The sequence below is a fragment of the Pelobates fuscus genome, chromosome 8, assembly GCF_036172605.1.
Source record: "Pelobates fuscus isolate aPelFus1 chromosome 8, aPelFus1.pri, whole genome shotgun sequence".
NCBI lineage: Eukaryota > Metazoa > Chordata > Amphibia > Anura > Pelobatidae > Pelobates > Pelobates fuscus.
The window spans coordinates 56,950,513-56,975,038 of NC_086324.1; the positions used below are offsets into that span (position 1 = coordinate 56,950,513).

Below are 24,526 nucleotides of genomic sequence, written 5' to 3' on the forward strand. Positions count from 1 at the left end.
CTGCCCAAAACGACAGGCATCTACTTTGCTTTCGTATTGTTGGTGGGTGGGATGCAGTGGCGGATCCAGGAGGGGGGGGGGGGCAATGGGGCAATTGCCCCCTCCCTCTCCCTGAGAAAATACGCCTCCAAATGATTTCACTTGTAAGGGGCCCAGTGAGATCGGGCTCCTTACATACACACAGACCCGGTGAGGGTTTTTGCAGAGTTGTGCAGCAGGAAGGGGGGAAGGAGGCTCTCAGCCTTCTCCTTTACATCTGCCGCCGAGTCCCCGCTTTCAAAGAGTTGCCATGGTTAGCACGGCAATGCTCGATCCCACGTGGTGCCGGGACTCGTGGGAAGTGCATATACCCGGCGGAGCCGCAGAGTTGATGATTGAGACTGTAATATCTGGTTTGTGTTTTCTCAATTGAATAAGTCTTTTTTATATATATATATATATATATATATATATATATATATATATATATATATATATTCTTTGGTTAAAGGCCCGCCAGGTTAATATACATCTATGTAACCAAAAAGTACTAATACGCAATCTGACGTTCTTTATAAAAAAATATGCATTTATTCTACTCAAAAAGCAAACAATTATATACTTAACAGATGGTATTTCTTCACAATATTACATAGATTGAGAGATCTTTTTAAGTAGTCGTCTTTGTATCAATAAGTCAGGGACATACCAGGAGAGGAGAGCGGATCGTAGGAGAAAGAGAACGTGATCCTTTGTCCTCAGTTCTTTATAGGCAAAATGACATCATAACTTTTAATTTAGACGCCATATAAGGAAACTCCCCATATAAGGAGCCTACCCCCACCGTGCACATTCCAGCACATATACAGCACATTCCAGAGTCCTCATGGTACAGAATAGCAAACACTATCTGTTCTTTTTAACCCATTAGACATCCACACCTTAATATGTATATGAATAGGAACATATAGAATATGTAATATTCTACAGAGACCCCCTACCTAGAGCACCATGGGACCATCAGGGAATACAGTGCCACCGGAACACCAGGGAAAAAGCTGCCCCCCTCCGTGGAAGCAGGTAAGAAGCAGGGAGGGAGAAAACACTAAAAAAAATATTAACTTAAAATATAGAAAAAAATATATATATATAATAATAAAATTAAAAAGATGCTCCCCTCTCAGACCCTGCAACACTCAGCCCCAATTCTAAACTTCAAAGTCTCTCTCACACTACACACATTGCACCCCTCACAACCACACACAATGCACCCCCTCACAACCACACACAATGCACCCCCTCACAACCACACACACTGCATCCCTCACAACCATACACTGCACCCCCTCAAAAACACACACACTGCACCCCTTACAATCACAGTGCCGTGTTGACACTTTGAGGGAAAAAAGTTGGTTTGTATTGCGGTTTGGGCACTTGGGCTCAAAAGTGTTCGCCATCACTGCCCTATATGACAGCATGATATCGTTCTGACATGTGATGTGGTGGCTAAATATATGGAAACTGTTCTTGTGTATTTATTTATTTATTTATTTGTGTGTCATTCTCTTGCAGTCTGCACATCACATAAAAAAAGGACATGGAAAAAGTAAATCAAGAAATGATGAGCAAAGAGAAGGTCTGGATCATTGATTGCTACATATTGTGATGTTATCAACCATAGATACCTTTGGATATATTAATGTATATAGTTTAAAGCCCAAAGAGCAAACATTCCATATTTTGTTTTAAATTTGAAATGATATACTGTGTGCAACATTTTCAATAATAGCCACTAGGGGGCATTTATCTGACACTTTGTTGATCACTAGGATTGTGTCTGCAAGGTGTTGAACAATTATTTTTTTGTGTGCTATGCACTTATTAGACCTAGGCACTGCGGACATTTTTGGTTCTTCAAAATGAATTCGGACGAAAATACATTTTTGTCCTAGCCAGCCATTACTGTCCAGTCACTAAGCCAATACAGTTCTGGCACAGTTCCCACATGAACCCATGGTGGGGCACCTAATAAAAAAATTAAGTGGGTAGGGACATAGTGATATGATCCATGGGTGGGGGGCTATTAAAATAAGATGAATGAAATGACCAGCATGTCCCACCAGCCCCCACACAGGTGGCTAGGGGTCCCCAAAGCCCTTAGTCAATGAACCCTTCCAGCACAATAATGACTACAGTGCGCTGTAGTGGTTATAGTGCTAGGAATGCCTTGACGCACCCTTTTGTAAGTAGTCAAACCTGTTTAGGTGCCCTGGGCATCGTTACCTGTCTGTACTACAGCTCAGTGAGAGCCGGAAGCTCCAATAGCTCTCCTGAGCTAAGCCTTGTAGCGCGGGGCAATGAGCATAGCCTTACACCTCCAGGCTTATCTTAGCTTTCCATTGTCAGGTTACAAAGCATCTATATTTACTCACAAATGTTTTTCCAGTTCATAACACAACTAAAGAGAGAATTCTCTTAAAATTGACCTAACTTCATTTGGCATTGTTAGTCACATGATGTCAAGAACGATACATCCAACATCGGCAAGCAAAATAATGATAATGTGATTGTGTATTTGTTTTGTTATACCTTTTCATATATTAGTTTGATGTTACAGTGCTTATTCTTCTTTTATTTGCTTTAATAGATTAAAAAGGACAAGTCAGTATGTTTGGTGATGTTCTTTCTATACATTATTAAACCAGGAGGGGTGATTAAATTATTTAACTTACATCTAGTAGAGAAGTAGCTCCAGATGGAACTTCTATTAGTTTCTTGTTTCCACTCCCAAAGGTCCAGAAGCACCGAAGAAGCAAAGCAAAAAATGTGGATACCAACTGTGAAAATAAACAGACTGTAGCAAGGAAGTCAGTGAGTGGCCAAAAGTCATCTTCTCTTCTCAGTCAATATAATAAGGAAGTCCTCTTACAAGGGCCCATGAAAGAGGAGGGTATAATTAAACAAGCAGAGGAAAAAGAAGTTACTGGAAAAGAGCTAAGGACTCATAAAGACCTCTCAGGTTAGTCCACTCACCTTATCCCACAGTTGAGATTCCTGTGCTTCACATTTGCTCTGCAAAGGGTACAGACTATTTATTTTTCTTTCTCCAAACAGCATAACCACTACCAGGGCCGGACTGGGAATTAAAAGCAGCCCTGGAAAAAAAATATTTACCAGCCCCATAATGCGTTGCGCCAGCATAGTGTGCAGATACAGTGTTAGAACAGATAACTTAAAATAAAAAATTACTCTAACGTAAAAAGCGCACTCATAGGCTTCAAAATAAACAAAAGTGCAGATTTATTTTAAGCAGATGTGAATCCCTGGTGGTCGCAGTGGTGAGGGTGAACTCTAGCCCGTGGCTCCAGGGCTAGAGTTCACCCTTGTGAGAGCTGGAGCGTTGCCGTGGAAACTGCGGCAACGCTCTGTGCTCGCGCGAGAAGGACCCAGGGGAGCTGCTAGAGCTCCCTGGGTCCTCTCTCCCTCCCCTGCCGGCTGCCCGCACGGTGCCTGCGGAACAGGGAGGGAGATCGGCCGGCAGGGGAAAGCCTCATGGGGGAGGAGGGGGAATTGCCTTGTTGCCCCCCCCCCCATCCACCAGTGATATATACAGCCCCTATGTGTGTCTCTTTTTATCTCCAGCCCCCCTGTGTGCCTTTTTGTCTCCCCCCAGTCACTCTGTATGTTTCTTTCTCCCCCTTACTGCTCCTCTGTGTCAATGTCCCCCCTATCCTTCCCAGTCTCTCTCCCCCTCTGCCTCTTTCTCCCCCTCCCTTGTATGTCTCCCTCATTTCTCCCTCTTTGTCTCTCCCTCCTCCATGCCTCTCTTCTCCCCACCTCTCTTCCTCCCCACTTTCCCTGTGCCTCTCCCTCCTACACACTTTCCCTGTGCCTCTCCCTCCTCCACATTTTCCCTGTGCCTCTCCCTCCTCCCTCCACCATGTCCCCATCCCCATTTACCTAGTGAAGTCAAAGTTAGCAGGCCGCGTTCCAGCCTGGAGCCTTCGGGCCGGGTGGCAGTCTCGCCGCTCCGGCGGCCCTTCTGTCATTGATGATGCTGAGGGGGGAGGAGCATGTCTACCATGCTCCCTCGCGGTACCCACAATCCCCAGCACATTATGCTGTATCAGTATGATGCTGTGCTGGGGATTGTGGGTACCGCGAGGGAGCATGGTAGACATGCTCCTCCCCCCTCAGCATCATCAATGACAGAAGGGCCGCCGGAGCGGCGAGGCTGCCACCCGGCCCGACGGCTCCAGACTGGAACGCGGCCGGCCCCCTCTGAGTGTGCCACCGGACCGGCCACCCAGTGGCACATATATGTGCAGCCGCCAGGTGCCGCGGCCCACCGGGAAATTTCCCGGTATCCCGGTGGGCCAGTCCGGCCTTGCCACTACAGCTCACTGTAGTGGTTATGGTATAAGGAGTGCAAGTCAAACCATTAAAAAATGGATTGACTCCTTACAATGGGTAGGGGCGGGTACCACGGCACTGCTAGCAACATAATAAACATTACAGTGAGCTTCAGAAAAATACTTTTCTCAACGTTTCTCAGGCTATTTTGAGAATAGGGAGCTACTGATTGCCTTAGAGCATAAGTTGACACTCTTAGCCAATCAGAAGTTCTCCTGGCCAAGGCTTCCTCTTTCAAGATTCTGAGCAGCAGAAGGACAAGGGGGGCACATAGCGTTTTGGCAATGGATATTGACCTTTGTAACGAATCTGTTTGAGAACGGTTTAACCCCTAAATGCAAGCCGGTGCCAGGGGTCTTCTGGCATTATAACAACTTCATTCCAGTGTTATATTGCTTGGAGTTTTCCTTTAAGATTCTTGAAGCTTAGGTATGCATGTCTATTATAACCTGGAGCACAATGTTTGCTATGATATTCAAAAACCAGCATTGTTCTATACTATATATTATGTAGAGATAAATGGGATAAGGAGTGGTTATGGTGCCAAAAGTGCATTGTTGCTCTTTCCTTAGTCTAAGAATAAAAATAGTTTGGTAATGGTTTTTCTTTTTATCTAGAAAATAATAATGAATAATAAAAGCGCTAAAAAAAAGGCATTCAAAAGACCAAAAAAATGGTAAAATTTCCTCTGAACAAACAATCGTTATCAGTGTGAATACTACTATATAGTGATTAAAAATATTAATATGCTGCTGCACACTTTAATGTTTACACCCAAGGGGACAGACCCTTACACAATAAGAGTAATATTAATATAAAAAAGTGGAGCGTAAAAATTGAATACTAAGTAAAAGACCAATTCTGTGGTACCTCAGTTCCAGTTGTCATGTAAAACAAACAAAAATTTGCAAGATAGTGTAATATTGTTTAGGAATAATATGTATACACTATAAACAAATATATAACCCCAAAATGGAGGATTAATGGGTAAACAATGTATTAACACTTATTAAGAACAATATAAAATTACTAAGGGATATTGCACATAAGGATAGGTATCTCTGCCCCTTACTGGAAATTGGTGGTGAGTATATGCGGTATCAATCCCCGCCACTCACAAGCGCATTGACCTTCAGACGGTCAACTATAGTCGCTGAGATGACAATCCATCTCCTCCCTCCGAGTAACCAGTCTCTCTGGGTGGTCGAGTTCCGGGAAGGATCGCTGATAGTGTCAGGTCTAATCCCCAGTATCTTTCTCTGAAAAGTATTCACTATTTTGCTGCTTTTAATAGCTCTGCCCACCTCCTGGCGTCACCACGCATGTCTATGCATTTTGCATGTCCTGACAAAGCTGTAGGCGAAACGAATAGATGTGCATGGTGATGCCTGAAGGAAGGCGGAGCTATTGAAAGCCGCAAAATAGTGAATACTTTTCGGAGAAAGATACTGGGGATTAAGCCTGACACTATCAGAGATTCTGCCCGGAACGCGACCACCCAGAGAGACTGGTTACTCGGAGGGAGGAGATTGGATTTTCATCTGAGTTTCTTTTTATCTGTTGTGGTTATGGTGCTTGGAGTGTTCCTTTATGGCTTTCCAAGAAAGTTTTCTTTAAAGGGTTTTCCTATAAACCATAGACTGTGAGAAAGTCTTATAAAGTAAGGCAGGTCATTTTAAAGGATTAGGACAACCCTTGAAAAGCCCTATAAGCTAGTGTTTGGGGTGAGAGTGCGAGACTGCCCAACTTGGGATATGCACGAGATGCACAGTGAACAAGCAAAAGCAATTGAAAGAGCTCAACACAACGAGTGCTTCAAAGGGTTTTCACCAATTCAACTAAAAAGCAACTTATAATGACTTCTCCAGTCACAAAATTGTTCAACCCCCTGAATAGAATCCTTCAAAACAGCACAAAGATGCAAAACAGGTATTGTCTCAGGCATACCTAATGCAACTAACTAAGGGCTTCATTATTTGCACCACTTGTGCTTGAGCTGGAACACTTGAAATATCTGAACTGGTTAGGGGTTTGTTAAATGTTACATTTGACTGCATGTTAGAAATATGGCTAAGTCAAAAGAATGGTGTACAAAGTTAGAAGAGATCATCGCCCTTGACAAACAAGGAACAGGATACAAAAAGATAGGCACTGACTGCTCCTAGAGGCACATTTGGAAGCATAGTTTGCAAGTTCAAAATTGAAGGAACAGTAATTACGCTACCTGGACGGAGCAGAAATAGGAAGTTATCAATGGGTGCCACCAGATTTCTGAGAAGGCAGGTTGTGAAAATCCCTCGAGTCACTACAAAAAACCTGCAGCAAGACATGATGGCAACAGACACTGAGGTTTCAGTGAGCACAGTTATGGAATATACTAAACGCAGAAGGTGTCTATGCCAGAACTCCAAGACATCCACCGCTACTGACCCAAAAGTGCAAGAAAAGTCGGCTCCAATATGCTCAAAATCATACAAATAAGCCACAGAAGTTTGGGGATTCTGCTCTGTGGAGCAAAACTGGAACTCTTCAGTGCTATGTCTGGAGGAAGAAGAATGTACATTCTGCCTACATTTAAGCATAGTGGTGGCTTAGTGATGCTTTTGGGCTGCTTTGCATCTGGAAACCTGCAGAATGTGGAAGGCAGGATGGATTCATTGAAGTATCAGGAAATCCTAGGAGAAAACATCATGCTGTCTGCGAGGAAGCTGAAGCTTGGGCGTAACTGGATCTTCCAACAAGACAATGTTTCCCAAAGCATACCTCAAATTCCACCAAGGCTTGGTTGCAGAAGAAGTCCTGCAAAATTCAACAGTGGCCATCACAGTCACCTGACATAGACCCCATAGAAAATCTTATCTTATATAAAATTTGAAGAATGCGGTTGCAGCACGCAAACCCAAGAATAATACTGAACTAGAGGTCGTTGCTCATGAGCAATTGGCTAAGATTCCTCAGGAACGCTGCCAGAAGCTAGTGTCTGGTTATGCATCTCGTTTGCAGCAGGTCATAACAGCAAAAGGATGCTCTACTAAGTACTAAAGATGCTTGCCATGAAGGGGTTGAATAATGTTGAGACTGGAGAAGTCATTATAAGTTGCATATTCAGTTGAATTTGGGGAAACCACTTGAAGCATTTGTTGTTTTAAACTATTTCAATTGCTTTTGTTTGAATTGTTCATTGCAAACAGCTGAATGTCTGTAAATTTTGACAATAACCCTAATTTTCAGTGTGGGTTGAATAATAATTTGGATTAAACTGTATACAGATATAGATAGACAGATAGATAGATCGATAGATAGCTAGATAGATAGATAATCATTAATTTTATTTGCGTTCAACAGAGCCCAAGCTTTGCCACAAATCTACTTTGTTACATTTTAGGGTTAAATATTGAGAAGTCTGCAAAGGATCTTCAACGCTGTTTAGCATCAATCACACGATATCGCCAAAGGGTTAAAGACGAGGTAGAGAACTCCGTCCGGAATATCAAATCTACCTTTGCTGAGCTATATAAAAGGTTAGTATAGCACAGTAACAAAACCCACTCCCAGCTACACTCATTTAATGTGGAGGATCTCAACATTTTCTAGGCCACCTTGAAAGTGAAACACGAGAACCTTCGCATACAAGGTTTATATCCATATGGGCAGATTAACTGGGACTCTCTCATAGTTAGAATGACATAAAACTGTGGAAAGTGACAATGTGCCACTTTAGGACTAGATCATATTTAACAAAGTTAGATTATTTGAATATAAATATGTCTCTTTCACTTTTAGAAATCAATGACAGAATATGAGAATTTGCATAAACCGTGCATACACTTTATATAATTTTAGATCTGATGGAAAGCTTAGATCAACCCTATAAAACATACCCTTTGGATTAAAGGGATTCTCTAAGCACCAACATTTTGTTAGCTGAATTAAAGAAGTCTAACAGATTACTTTTCTGCCATTTAAGAGTTATCTAATTTTATTTATACAAGGCAGCCACACCTCCCCTAAATTAAGTCACACAGGCTCAATACACACTTCCTGAAATAGTTTATGTGATGCATAGACAACATTCGGTACTCCAGATGTGGATTGTATCTCCCCTGATGCTTTGCCAGATTTATGTTTAAGAGCATATAGGGAGATGTAGTCCACAATATTGTGTGCGTAAGGTTGCTTACCCATGGTCTAAATATTTTAGATTCGCTTCTTGCACAATGTATTTTAATTTCTTATAGCCTGTTCTGTATAGAGCCTGCTAGAGCCTTCAGCGGCCCTATTTGCATGTTTAAGGTTTGAAAAAACAGGAGATAAGTACTTCTAAAGTAAACATACCATTGCTGTTAGATCTGATGTAAAATTAAACCTTCTTTTCATGCGAGCAGGAAGAGTTACAGCTTTTGTATCTAAAAAGGAACACAAATTACTTGAGAGATTTGAGCAGTGAAACTGCAGGGGCATGATTTATACACCAAAACTGCTCATTTAAATTAAAGCTGTTTTGGTTCTTAGAGCAATTCTTTAATAACCCAGGAATGTCTGAATGATAGATACACAAAGCACTGATGATCAGATATTTTAAACAGTCTTGAATTTTTTCACATGTAACAGAAGGCTTGGGAGACCTCTCAATTATAACCTGCATAATAAAGAAAAATGGGTGAATGCACTCCAACCAGAAAATGTAAAAGTTTATAAACAATGCTTCCTGTAATTGAATGTTCTTTCTAAAAGTATCTAATAGTTTGTTTTATATAATTGTATACTCTCAAACATGTTTACATTTATTTTTAAAATTTGTATTATTATTTTACTCTGTAATTTCTTTCATTCGTTCAGCATCATTGAGAGAGAAGTTCAACTGATGTTGGAATTGGAAAGAGTAAAAGAAGAAGCATGTATGTAAACCGCTTTATATTGTTACATAGTTACATAACTATATTGGCTGAAAAGAGATATGCGTTCATCGAGTTCAGCCTTTCCCACATCTGTTTTTTAATTGATCCAAAAGAAGACAAAAATGTCAGTTTGAAGTGCTTTCCAATTTTGCAACAAAGTAGAAAAAAACTCCTTCACGACCCCAGAATAGTAGTCACATATCTCCATGGATCAAGAAGCGGTCACCACACTTATTAAAAATTGTAGTCCTGAAAATTAGGGTTTTGCAAGTATTCATCCAGTTGCTGTTTAAACATATGTACAGACTCTGATTAACTACCTCTTCAGGCAGATAATTACACATCCTTATTGTTACTGTAAAAAAAAACAACCCTTCCTTTGCCTTAGACTAAATCTCTTTTCTTCCAGTCTAAATAGGTGACCTTGTGTCCTATGCACAATTTTTGTTTATGTATGGAATTGTTCATTTTGCAAATTTTGTATATAAAAAACATTATCAAATTAAATTAATTTAAACAAAAATAAATGAAATTTTGCGAGCTCATTCGGGAAAGGAGGTTTGCATATGTGCAATGTATAGTAAAATTGCAAAGTTTATTACACCTATGCAACACTGACGACTTCTCTAGAAGGTCAAAAGCATTGTAAGGCATGACGTTGGGACAGAGAAACTTATCTATCCCTCAAATAAATTGAGCAATGGACTGTGTAAAATGGCAAAGGACGAGGAACTTATCTCAAGTTACTTTTCTTGCTGTGTTTTGTCTGAATTATTGGTCTACATAAGGAAACACAATCCCTAGTTCCATCAGACAACAACATAATTATGGACAGTATTAGAGACTAACAGAGATATTTACTAAGGTGAGAATTCAAGATGAATTCAAAGAGAATTTAAAATTTATGGTGAAAATAGCCAAACTGGAAGATTTTTCTAAATCAGCTATGTTTCAGTTCAGCTACTCTGGCTTTAAATTTGAATTAATTTTTCATTCACATTTTAGTGAATAACCCTGTTAAAATAATAAATATAGGCAATAAACAGAAAAGTGACAGGGCCGCTTTAAGATTAGTGCCTTGTATAAAGATGTGTAATGATTTAAATATGCTTTTGGAACAGAACTTTGGGTCATGAATTTAGTGGAACTCAATTCATAATTATGTTTGCTAAGGCTGAGCATCCTATTTAATGCTTTCCCTCTTGGCTAGAGGTTTGAATTAAGCTCCAAGATCTTTTAGCTACCCTCCAGACATAAATATACTAGCACAAAAGAGAATGTGATGGAGCTCCTGTACTCCGACTGAGTACCTCCGCCCAATCCACTTCCTAGTCATTGGAAAGGGAGCCTGGAACGCTTCAACCTCAGTCGCCGAGTAGAGAGTGGGCTCTCTCTGGAACTTTGCCACCCGACCACCCTGCAAATTCTCATTCCAGGCAAGTGTAGTCCCCTCTGCCTATTCTGCTGCAACCCTTCTTCTATGTAGGTATCCTATTGCCTTTACAAAGGCACTTACGGCTTTCCGGCCTAGTTCTCTTGATTTTTCCCAGGGCTAGAGGGAACGTGCAGCCAGGTAACCGGAATAAAGACTCTGCTACTGGGATCTCTAATTCCACACAAGACACAAATTTCCAAAAAGAACTAACATGCAAAGCGTTATCTTGGGACTAGCCCATATGTTTATTACATCAAGCTTGCTGTGACAAACTTAATAAAATACAAATACCAAAACATGTCAGAAAACATACAGGGAATTATAATAACATATTTATAAAGGGATGGGGAAGACAATATTTAACACATAATATCTCTCCTGTATGCAGAATTAGCAATATGCAAATCTACCTGGATATGCAAATTAGCAAGCATTGCTATTCAGGTAGTGCATATAGCTGTTGCTAGATACTTGCAACCAAAATATGGCGCTGTACAGGCTCCACACCAAAATCCACCTAGTTGATTGCAAGCATTATCAAGACAAAACTTGCATGATTAATTTAACAAAACTATTTCAGTTTTGTTAAATAAATCATGACACTGTATAATATGTCATGTGTTGTTTACATGAGGTTGTATTTACTTAATTTTAAGACCTGATAAGGAACAGATAATTGTCATTATATCCTGTAAAACCATACACCATAGAGGGTGTACTTTATTTTTTACATGACTGTACAAACTTGGAAATCACATGGAACAGCAAACATGCAACAAGATTTATCATGAAGTCCTGAAATGGTATTCAGAAGATTGATCAACACAGTATAAACATTAAAGGACTACTATGGTCACTTAATGTAGTTGTTCTGGTGAGTATAATCATTGCCTTCAGGCATTTTCATGCAAACACTTTCTTTTCAGAGGAAAGGCAGTGTTTACATTGCTGCTAGGGACACCTCCAAGTGGCCACTCTTCAGGTGGCCACTGAAGGTGCTTCCTGGCTCAGTGCTGCACAGTAGGCAGCAGTGCCATTCAGCGTAAAGACGCTGAATTTTCCTTATAGAGAAGCATTGATTCAATGCATTTCTATGAGGAGGTGCTGATTGGCCAAAACAGCATTTGGCCCGCCCCTTGACGGTTTTAGCCAATCCATGGGAAAGCATTGGATTGGCTAAAAATCAGCAATTCTGATGGTGTCACCAAGGTGGTGGGGCCAGCGCCGGCAGACCCGCACATCACTGAAAGTAAGGTGAGTTTTATTAACTTTTATAGGGGGGCCAAGCCACCTAAATAGTGGGTTTTGCATTATAGGGTCAGGAATACATGATTGTGTCCCTGACCCTATAGTGTTCCTTTACACAAAAAGAAACAAAGAAAAAATACAAACAAATGTATCTAATGTAGTGTACACAGAAAAAACAACAATCCACATAGCTGGACCAGTGTGCCAGTCTGCATCCCTATGTACCTTTGGTTATAATAACCTTATAGCCTTCATTGTCTGATTTCCAGACTTTTGAGTAAGCTTCAAACTTATAATCACTGGAAAAGTGGGCCTGGGCCATACGTTTTATTTGCTTTGTATGTAAACTCACAGATTTGGGATTTACTCGGAGTAATACAGCATTTTAACAGCAGTGGAAATGTACTGGCAAAGCTTAAGATCTTTCTGAAGGTCATGCAGGAATATTACCAGTACAGTAACCTCAACTGTTTGTGGGAGCTGAAGTTCCTTGAGGGAACATAATGATGAATAATCAAATTCCCACACAAGCCAAAGAGGCGAGCAATTGTATATGCATAAAGAACATTTAAAAGAAAGAAAAAAAAATAAGGGGCGGAGCCAGCGCCTGCACGAGCTGGACGCATATCGGAACAGCTCCGTGCACTAAACCTGCAAAACCGAAAGTTAGCAGATTCCGAACCTGCCACTGAGACCCAAAAGTACCAGCACGTAGCCCCAGATATGGGGAAGAAAACGAAGAAACTCCGGGCGGACCCGGGATCGGGCTCCCGCAATATCGGAGACTTCCTCCACATGGCACCGCGGCTCGGCACAGCCAAAATGGCGGCGGCTGAGGCCTGCACACCAACCTCATCGGATGATGACGACGCCCTCGCTGATTTTTATCCGCCATCCCGGCCACACATAGGGCCACACACAGGGTCACCAACTGCCGATCTGGCAGACTCTGCACCAGCGACCAAGTCTGACATCAAGGCCTTAATGGTCGAAATCAAAGCCATGTTCCAGGCAGACATGGCCCCGATCAGAGAGGCGGTGGCCAAACTCACTGACAAAGTGAAGGCAGTGGAAGAGGACTTAGAAGGCACCAAATTGGCTCAATCAGCCACTGACGCCGCCATCAGCGCCCTACAAAAGCAATGCGCAGACCAGCAGGGGCAAATCGCTTCAATGGAGGACAGAGCTAGAGCCCGCAACCTCAGAATCCGGGGGATACCGGAAACAGTTGCCGGAGCGGAGCTCCCACACTACTGCCGGAGGCTCATCGCCACGCTGCTGCTGCCCAAACAGGCTAAGCAGGTTGCGGTGGAATCCTGCTTTCGCCTTCCCAAGGCCCCCAATGCAGTCCACGAAGCACCTAAAGACGTCCTGCTGAAGATGTCTAGAGACTCTGACCGCGGAGCAATCATGGCAGCGGTGAGGGACTCCGCAACTGTGTCTTTTGAGGGGGCACAGCTGATATTCTACCGGGATTTATCCAGACATACGCTCCTCTGGCGCAGAAACCTCAAGCCAGTCACCCAGCTACTACAAGAGCATGGGATCCCCTACCGGTGGGGCACACGCCGGATCCTGGTCGACAAGGCCGGCACACTGCATAAGCTGACATCCCTCCTGGAAGCACCAGCATTCCTTCGGCTCCTGGGAATACCAGCAGAGAAGGTGCCAAGGATGGACCACCCGATATGGACAGTTGAGGGCATCACTCCCTTCGTACCCAGGAAAGGGGGACGTGAGCAACCCACTTGAAATACGCACCTGCTGACACATCTACAACTGGCCCGCACCTAGCGTGGCCCACATGACTGTTGGTCACAAAGACCCACCGCAGAGAGAACCTTTCTCTAATACAGGACTTCACTGGCTCCGCGAGCTATAAGAGTAGCCCACTGTTATGTTTTATTACCCCCCCTACACATTGTGTGCAACGAACGGCAGCCGTCACTAACCCACCTACATGCCCTATGCACATACGGCCCACACCCTAAGCCTCACCCTAGGTTATATTATATAAGCGAGTAAAGTTGCCAGCAGAGGCTACCCAGCTAACCACCCCTGCCCACCAACCGCCTTAGCAGAGCACAAAGCACACAGAGAGATCGACAAGCGATAAGGCGCTACAAGATCCCAAGATAGCTACCCTCATGAAACCACACTGACCTACCATACTCTGTCCAAACAGAGGGAACCCCTGGCATCATAAATTAAAAAAAGAGTTGCATACTGCTATGAAACCCCCAGTTCTTGATATATATATGTATGGATGTGTACCTATACGTTTCATATGTCTTGTTATTTTTTGGCGAATACTCGCAAAAATAAAGAATATAAAAAAAAAAAAAAAAGAAAGAAAAATAATAGATTGTTTTTTTATGGTTTTGTAGTGAAACTGTCTCAGGAATCATCCTGATAATTCTTAGAAGAAAATGTTGTTTTCTTAAGCCAATGCATAGGCCGCTGTACAAACCTGAATGGGAGCATTTGAAAGACATCAGGGATCTGGGGTTCTTGAGTGCCTTAGTCAGCCCTCCTTGTGTCGAAACTCTATGATTTCCAGTTTTTGGAGTGTGCTGAGTTATATTCTTTCATGTATATTTGCATTCTGATTTCTAGCAAGACTGGTCATCGGTATTAGAGATTGACGGGTGACTTAAAATAGTGGTACTGCTTAAATTCCTTCTGAGTTTTGTACATATAGGTAGATGTAGACAAGGTTTTGGTGGTAGAATTATTAGTAAAAATGACTCTCATGGATCCTAAGAATGAAATATTGTCACTTGTATATAGGGGACTAAACACATCTTCTTGATATTGATCCACTCATATTCTACAATGTCTTTTTGGCAAGGGATGAGGCAGAAGTTGATGGGTTTCAACAATCTCAAACAAAAACAAGCATTTTCTTTTTCTATATCTAGTGGAGAACTTAATGACAAGACAGATAACAGCAGAAGAACTGAGACGAACATCAGAGCTCTCCAGCCACAAGACAGATACTGAGATTTCAGAACTTAGAGCACAAATTAAGGTTTGTTGTCATCCAGACTCCCCAGTATATGATAATCTGCGGTTTTATAGTAATAACATGTAAAGAAATATTTGTTAAAGTAAAAAACGTTAGACGTAGCCACAAAGGATGACATTCATACTGCGTATCATCGTTTATGTAAAATTCAATCTTGCTGTAGAGTTTCCTATTTTGACATTTAACACACCTTTTTTATATGCTTTTACTTAAAGTTTTGGAGTGACCCTGTTTTCTCACTAAACATGCATTTTGTTTTGTTGTTTATAGCACTTTGTCAGTGAACGCAAGCATGATGAGGAGTTGACTAAGTCTGCTCGAGTCACGTTTGATGCAGAACAGTTGATGAAGCAAATCATTTTGTGCGGAGAGAGTATGTACTCTAGATTGTGAAAGGTTTCAGCACTGCACAGTGTAGACCTCCTAGAGTAACATTAGAATACAATGACTTTATACTGAATAAACTGAAAGGGCCATACTGTGAAAATTAACATATAAAACCATGAAGAAAAAAAGAAGAGTCTATTTTTTTAAATTACATACATAAAAGCATTGGGTACGTGATGTGTTAGTGGCGAGTGGCACACTTAAAACTTTTCTCATAGGAAGGTATTGAATTCAGTGTTTTTGCTATGAGCTGCATTTAATGGTGTTCGATGTCCTTATGGATGTCAAACTTCACAAGACAGAGTTTGACCTGGTTGTTGCAAAGGAATTGCCTCTAAAGGCAGGAGTGTTTAACCCTTCAATGTTTTCACATTGAGAGTTTAAAACTACAACTACTCGATTAACCACATATTGGCAATATCCTTCCACTGTATATCAATTCTTTAATAGGATAGATAAAACAATCGTCATGTTCTAGGCTAAAAGGCATATAGGGCAGATTTAGAGTAGCCTGATTATATATACGGTAGATTGTTTTAGCTTCCCTTAGTAAGATATTGATTTTCATTTTTATTTCTTAATATTTATATATTTTCTTATTTTAAATTACATACATAGAAATACCAATAAGAGAAGAGATATTGATTTTTATAGCGGCATTGTCTTGATATTATTTTGTTAAGTGATCAAAGGGAACTACCTAATTAAAAGAGAAAATTGAGGGGATATCTTGTGAATTTTTATTCAACTTGGATTTGGAAGCATTGATGTAATTTCAGGTTTTACAAAAGATTAAATAAAAGTTATATTTTAACGATGGTACCTACACCACTTTTTTCTTTTTCATTTACTTTACAAGTTGAAACAACGTGTGGTTGTATATAATAGCAGTTTAATAATAGCTCACAATTTCTGTTGTCCCTTGTATTGGGAACAAACTGATAAAATGATAAAATATTTTCCCACTCTGTTGATACTAATAGCATGTACCTTCCTTTTCATTATTGTTAACCTTTCTGGTCCACCAAGCAACCTTCCAGTGTGAATGTATTTTACATTGATGTATTTTCTTCTACTAAAAAAACACATCAAACGTATTTTATGTTTCAGTTTCTCATCCTAAGAATAGTTATTCATCGAGGACCCCAAACAGCACAGTGTCATCATCAGAAGCACAGAACATCACTGCTGCTAAGCCAAAAGTACATACACCTCGCATGAAGAAACCATTAAAAAACTATAGACACAAAATAATAACCTCCGACAAGGACCATGTTCAATGTATAGAAGGAGCAGAGACTGGCAGTGATAATTTAAAAGCACCACAAGCTTCTCCTAATCATCCACGTTGGAGTGATAAGCAGGTAAAAAACACAGCAGAGTGTACTCATATGCTATGACTTATGACGGAGCAGTAGGAATTATGCGGAGAATCATAATTGGAAGCAAACCTATCTTCCTCTTCTTCCTCGCTCCCTCTGCCTCACTGGCCCAGAGCGTGCACATGTGCTGAGCCGGCAATAGGTCCAATCACGAGATTCTCTATGAGAAGCCTATGATTGGACAATGTGCACTCCCTGTGATATTGAAGGGGGCATGGAATATCGGCGTCGGGTGCTTCCAGATGTGAAGAGACAAGAGGACAGTAGACGTGGGGGTGTTGTGCATGCTCCCAGACTGCATCAGATTTCTGGACCCCTTCAGGAATGCTAGCATGCATGTGCAGCACAAGCAACAGCTGATCTGCGTCACCAGATGTGACGTGGGTAGAGATTTCTGATGGGTAAAGAAATCTGACAGAATACTGGTGCTGGATTCCAGGTGAGTAGAAAGCTTTTCTTTACAGATTTTACTCCTAACGGAGGACAGGGACTTCCTCCATAGTGCTCAACAGGGCACATTTCACCTGAAAGGTTCCCCTCCTCCAAAGGGTTCAAGTAACTCATTGGGCATGGAAAACGGGGTACACAACAGTGAGTTAATGTCTTTATTATTTTTCAATCTCCTTTACAAAATATAAATATACTTAACATTTCCTTGCAAAGGTTGGAAATGCTATTTCTTTCTGACTATGATTCTAGCTAAATAGTGTGTTGCTAATTTGATTGTGAAAAGATTAACACATATATCAAATTGTCATAATAAAAATATGTGCATGTTTTTATAGAATTAAATTTTTTTTTTCTGTTTTACAGGTTGTAGCAGGCCACACTTACTGGAAAAAAAGTCTTCCAAAAATGACCCGGTTTCATGGTAGCACCAAAACTTCAAAGTCAGATGATGGATCATTTCATGATTTCCACCCCAGGTCCAGATGTGAAGAGACAAGAGGACAGAAGAATAACTTTAATAGTAGAAATAGGAGAGGAACACATAATAAGGAGTGCCCTTCAGTTCAGAATAAGAATCTTGAGCATACTGAGTATAGTCAGGATACTAGACAAAAGGAAACTGGGACAGTACTTGTAAAGGGTTCTACAGGCCATATCACCTAAGTTAACTATTGATTCTCCTTATCTGTAAAATTAAAAAACTAAAAATGCATAGCTTCAGCGTATAGCTACCTATTTAAAGGACAGCAATTTTGAGTCACATATTGTAATCATTTGCTTTAAAAGTAAACACACTCTTAATGTACAATTTTTACCTGTACCTTCTATAACTTACAAGGAAAGGTTAAAGGATCTTAACATGTGTAGCTTGGAGGAAAGACGAGACAGGGCGGATACGATAGAAACATTTAAATACATAAAGGGAATCAACACAGTAAAGGAGGAGACTATATTTAAAAGAAGAAAAACTACCACAACAAGTGGACATAGTCTTAAATTAGAGGGGCAAAGGTTTAAAAATAATATCAGGAAGTATTACATTACTGAGAGGGTAGTGGATGCATGGAATAGCCTTCCAGCGGAAGTGGTAGAGGTTACCACAGTAAAGGAGTTTAAGCATGCGTGGGATAGGCATAAGGCTATCCTAGCTATAAGATAAGGCCAGGGACTAATTCAAAGTATTTAGAAAATTGGGATGACTAGATGGGCCGAATGGCTCTTATCTTCCATCACATCCCATTTTTCTATGTTTCTATACCTTAACTCTGGCATACAAGGGTAGAGAGGTATATAATACCTATAATAAAAAACTACAGGCATTCAGCACAGAATTCTACAATAAGGGGATGAACAGATTTAAAGACTAAGAAGAATTATTCTTATAAAAGCATAGTATGCTCAGATCGATGTATATATTGATCATATATTAACAGAATATATTATATAGCAGATGCATCACCCGCTCATTAACTTTGTTACAATAACTTTTTTTTTCAAAAGGCACATAGAGTTGTACGAGACCCAAAAGGTCAAATCTGCAGTATATCCTGAAATGAGTAGAATATGGACTACACCAAAATCTTTAAAGGAACACTCCAAACACCTATAGCACCCCCTGGCTGTCAATCAGACGTGGTGCTGTTACTTCCTCGTAGCTTAGTTAATTGGAGCTTTATAAAGACTTCTCATTGAGCGGAGAATGGGAGGGCTTGCAGTCAGCAGGTCTGAGAGATTTAACTTTTAGATATACCAGCAATAAATGCATGCACGTTTTTATTGGAGGCATATCTACTAAATAGTGATATTAAACGTGTTCTTTATTTAGGTAGTTGAGTGTTCCTTTAAAGTATTTAAAGAGTTCTGAACAGTAGGAAATGGAAAGATTAGCTTGAATAGCAATAATGACTCATGGAACAGAACCATTAAAACGAATGCAATGGATGGGAGCTGGGGTGGCACGCTTCAGCACTACGTATAAGACCAATAAACATGTTATCCAGCTATGGTAAATGTGATTGGAAAAGTATGTCAATCTATAAACACTGACATCTATGTCAAACGGCAAAACACACACAAGTGTATTGTGTGAGAAAATGAATCTGCTTGTGATGAGCTTTTTTATGATGGATTAATTACGACAATATCTCCAATTTAAAACCATCACAAAATTTAAAAAAAGCAGTTTCTCCAAAGTCTAGCATTAAATATTTTTATTACCTTGGCCTAAAAATATGTGTTTATATACCTCTTTTTATGCTGCCATTTTTTATATCAGAAAGTATTTTAATATATATTCATAAAATTATATGATATGTTATATAACAAAAAACAATCTATCGATTGACTTGCAATGCAATAAAAAAATTCTGAGAATGTTGCCTTTTTTATAAAAATCATTTATATGTGGCAGTTTGATGTGTTGGTAGTGCAGACAATACTGCAACACTGCAAGGATAGGGTTTGTTTGTTTTGTGAGAAAAGAGAAAGGGACATTTTCATCCCCACATCCTCTCTCATGCAGTTACTTTTCTTTATCTCATCTCACCTGTAGCTCATCTCAGGTAATGTAAGAATTTCTAAATTAGAGAAGTTTGGTCACTGTCTGACCCTCTTTCGGATTTAGCTATAATCTAATCCTTCTTAATTTGCCACAACGAGCACCACTCACACTGTCTTCCACTGCAAATTGTTTGCAATCATATCCAGAATGTAACATGGCAAAGATATGTAATTGTTTCATTTGCAAAGTTAAAGGACCACTATAGTGCCAGGAAAACATACTCGTTTTCCTGGCTCTATAGGGTCATTGGGTCCCCCTCGGCACTTGGGACTCTCCTCCTCCTTTCCCGTCATCGTCTGAATGCGCATGCGCGGCACGAGCCGCGCGCGCATTCAGCCAGTCTCATAGGAAAGCATTCTCAATGCTTTCCTATGGACACTGGCGTCTTCTCACTGTGAAAATCACAGTGAGAAGCGCGGAAGCGCCTCTAGTGGCTGTCAATGAGACAGCCACTAGAGGCTGGATTAACCCATTTGTAAACATAGCAGTTTCTCTGAAACTGCTATGTTTACAGCAGAAAGGGTTAATCCTAGATGGACTTGGCACCCAGACCACTTCATTGAGCTGAAGTGGTCTGGGTGCCTATAGTGGTCCTTTAAAGCAGAGGCAACACCTGTGTACTATGCTCTTGCTCATACAACACATTCAAATTGAAGCCTCTGCAATCTCATTGAATGGCTTATAACATCCTAGCAGCGAAGATACAGAGAGTGTCTTGGGGTAAGGGGCAGTTGGTTCAGCTACATAAAATATGCAGGACCAACAAGCAGGAACATAGCTTGCCCCAAATTGTTTCTATTCAATGCCACAGAATTAATTACACATGGAATGGCATTTGATTGTCAGTGAAATCATTATATATAAGGATCTGCCTAAACTCTGGTCCATAAGGAGTTAAAGGGATACTCTAGGCACTAAAAGGGAAACTATAGTACTAGGAAAACAAAGCACCCTATAGTGCCCCCCTCCCTCACTTATCTGATTTAGGCTCCGTCTCCGCTCCTCCTCCCTCGACACCAGACAGTAGGGAGACCTAATGCGCCAGCGCGGTGAGTGCAGTGATCACATTAGGACTTCCCCATAGGAAAGCATTGTATAATACTTCTTATGGGGTTTTGGGTGACATTGGATGTCCTCATGCAAAGTGTGAGAATGTCCAGCGTCGGTTAGGCTAGAAAAATGGTCAGAGTTGTGGCAACTGACATTTAATGTGGATAAGTGCAAGATAATGCATCTTGGACGTAAAAACCCAAGGGCAGAGTACAGAATATTTGATAGAGTCCTAACCTCAACATCTGAGGAAAGGGATTTAGGGGTGATTATTTCTGAGGACTTAAAGGTAGGCAGACAATGTAATAGAGCAGCAGGAAATGCTAGCAGAATGCTTGGTTGTATAGGGAGAGGCAGGGCTGCCATCAGAAATTTTGGGGCCCCTGACAAAGCACAAGGTCTGGGCCCCCCCGCCCCCTCCCTCCCGGGCCCGCCCACGCCCTACCTAGTCCGCTGACAATGATGCGGGACTGAATGTGGTGTGTATAGTGGAAGTGAATTAGAATGTGTGTAATGGATGTAGTGTTTGTGTGTATTAGATACTGTTTGTGCAGTGAATGCAGAGTGTGTGTTTGTGTAGCGGATGCAGTGTGTATAGTGAACGCAGAGTGTGTTTGAGTAGTGGATGTAGTGTGTGTACAGTGATGTAGTGTGTGTTTGTGTAGTGGATGTAGTGTTTGTATGTACTAGATGAAATGTGTTTAGTGGATGCAGTGTCTGTAGTGGATGTAGTGTGTGTATTAGACGCAGTGTCTGTGTATAGTGAATGCAGAGTGTTTCAATTTGTGGTGGATGTAGTGTGTGTACTGTGAATACAGGATGTTTGTGTAGTGGATGCTGTGTGTACAGTTAATGCAGAGTGTGTGTCAGTATAGTGAATCCAGAGTGTGTGCATAGTTTAGTGAATACAGAGTGTGTGTTAGTGTGTAATGAATGCAGAGTGTGTGTTAGTGTGTAGTGAATGCAGAGTGTGTCAGTGTAATGAATGTAGTGTGTGTGTGTGTGTGTTAGTGCAGTGAATGCAGAGTGTGTGTAAATGTGTAGTGAATGCAGAGAGTGTGTTAATGTGTAGTGAATGCAGAGAGTGTGTTAATGTGTAGTGAATGCAGAGAGTGTGTTAATGTGTAGCGGATGCAGAGTGTGTGTTAGTGTGTAGCGGATGCAGAGTGTTAATGTGTAGTGAATGCAGAGAGTGTGTTAATGTGTAGTGAATGCAGAGAGTGTGTTAATGTGTAGTGAATGCAGAGAGTGTGTTAATGTTTAGTGAATGCAGAGAGTGTGTTAGTGTGTAGCGGATGCAGAGTGTGTGTTAGTGTGTAGCGGATGCAGAGTGTGTGTTAGTGTGTAGCGGATGCAGAGTGTGTGTTAGTGTAGTGAATGCAGTGTGTTAATGTGTAGTGAATGCAGAGGATGTGTTAGTGTGTAGCGGAAGCAGAGTGTGTGTTAGTGTAGTGAATGCAGAGTGTTAATGTGTAGTGAATGCAGAGAGTGTTTGAGTAGTGGATGTAGTGTGTGTACAGTGATGTAGTGTGTGTGTGTGTAGTGGATGTAGTGTTTGTATGTACTAGATGAAATGTGTTTAGTGGATGCAGTGTCTGTAGTGGATGTAGTGTGTGTATTAGACACAGTGTCTGTGTATAGTGAATGCAGTGTTTCAATTGGTGGATGTAGTGTGTGTACTGTGAATACAGGATGTTTGTGTAGTGGATGCTGTGTGTACAGTTGATGCAGAGTGTATGTTAGTGTAGTGAATGCAGAGTGTGTGTTAGCATAGTGAATGCAGAGTGTGTGCATAGTGTGTGTTAGTGTGTAGCGGATGCAGAGTGTGTTAGTGTAGTGAATGCAGAGAGTGTGTTAGTGTGTAGTGAATGCAGAGTGTGTGTTAGTGTAGTGAATGCAGAGTGTGTTAATGTGTAGCGAATGCAGAGTGTGTGTCAGTATAGTGGATGTGGTGAGTGTGTTAGTGTGTAGTGTATGCATGTTGTATTAGTGAATGCAGTGTGTGTATTGTATTAGTGTATGCACTGTGTGTGTTAGTGTATGCAGTGTGTGTGTTGTGTTAGTGTATGCAGTATGTGTGTGTGTGTTAGTGTATGCAGTGTGTGTGTGTTAGTGTATGCAGTGTGTGTTAGTGTATGCAGCGTGTGTTAGTGTATGCAGTGTGTTTTGTATTAGTGTATGCAGTGTGTGTTGTATTAGTGTATGCAGTGTGTGTTGTATTAGTGTATGCAGTATGTGTTGTGTCAGTGTATGCAGAGTGTGTGTTGTGTCAGTGTATGCAGAGTGTGTGTTGTGTTAGTGTATGCAGTGGGTGTTGTGTTAGTGTATGCAGTGTGTGTTGTGTTAGTGTATGCAGTGTGTGTTGTGTCAGTGTATGCAGTGTGTGTGTTGTGTCAGTGTATGTAGTGTGTGTGTGTTGTGTCAGTGTATGCAGTGTGTTTGTTGTGTTAGTGTGTGTGTGTTATGTCAGTGTATGTTGTGTCAGTGTGTGTTGTGTCAGTGTATGTAGTGTGTGTGTGTTGTGTCAGTGTATGTTGTGTCAGTGTGTGTTGTGTCAGTGTGTGTTGTGTCAGTGTGTGTTGTGTCAGTGTATGTAGTGTGTGTGTTGTGTCAGTGTGTGTTGTGTCAGTGTATGTAGTGTGTGTGTGTAAATGTGCAATCTGGGGGAGGGGGAGGGGGAGGAAGGGGCATTTTAACATAATAATAATAATAATAAAAAAAAAAAAAACAATTAAAATTGTTGCTCCCCCCTCCCTGCTTACCTGTGTCCAGGGAGGGGGGAGATTCCATCCCTGGTGGTCCGGTGGGGGGCCCCCTGGCTTCCCTGTTACCGCAGAGGGGGGCCAGGCAGCACACAGCCTCTTCTCTCCTCTGTTCCAATAACTCTCGCGAGACCCGCGGAGCGTTGCCATGGCAACCGGGTCTCGCGAGAGTTATTAGCAGAGAGGAGAAGAGGAAGTGTGCTGCCTGGGCCCCCTCTGCGGTAACAGGGAGCCGGGGGCCCGGGGCTGCACACATAGATAGCGATATTCGCTATCTATGTGTGCAGAGAGGGAAAGTGGGGCCCAGGACTGCCAGAGCAGTCCGGGCCCCCCAGGGCCGCCGGGCCCGTGACAACCGTCATGGTTGTCACCCCCTGATGGCGGCCCTGGGGAGAGGTATTAGCAGTAGAAAGAAAGTGCTCATGCCATTGTACAGAACACTGGTGAGACCTCACTTGGAGTACTGTACACAGTACTGGAGACCATATCTTCAGAAGGATATTGATACCTTAGAGAGAGTTCAAAGAAGGGCTACTAAACTGGTTCATGGATTGCAGGATAAAACTTACCAGGAAAGGTTAAAGGATCTTAACATGTATAGCTTGGAGGAAAGACGAGACAGGGGGGATATGATAGAACTATTTAAATACATAAAGGGAATCAACACAGTAAAGGAGGAGACTATATTTATAAGAAGAAAAACTACCACAACAAGAGGACATAGTCTTAAATTAGAGGGACAAAGGTTTAAAAATAATATCAGGAAGTATTACTTTACTGAGAGGGTAGTGGATGCATGGAATAGCCTTCCAGCTGAAGTGGTAGAGGTTAACACAGTAAAGGAGTTTAAGCATGCGTGGGATAGGCATAAGGCTATCCTAACTATAAGATAAGGCCAGGGACTAATGAAAGTATTTAGAAAACTGGGCAG

The 24,526-nt window shown here is 41.3% G+C and overlaps 1 protein-coding gene across 1 annotated transcript; it reads left to right on the top strand.

The window, feature by feature from the left end:
- The first annotated feature begins 1,575 nt into the window (after positions 1-1,575).
- SPATS2L (spermatogenesis associated serine rich 2 like) lies at positions 1,576-18,069 on the top strand. The gene is made up of 8 exons (XM_063428710.1): positions 1,576-1,618; positions 2,776-3,001; positions 7,781-7,916; positions 9,235-9,293; positions 14,898-15,007; positions 15,275-15,377; positions 16,502-16,755; positions 17,587-18,069. Exons 1-8 carry the CDS (start codon positions 1,580-1,582, stop codon positions 17,884-17,886), a joined length of 1,227 nt encoding a protein of 408 aa, XP_063284780.1. The 5' UTR covers positions 1,576-1,579; the 3' UTR covers positions 17,887-18,069.
- The last annotated feature ends 6,457 nt before the right edge of the window (positions 18,070-24,526 follow it).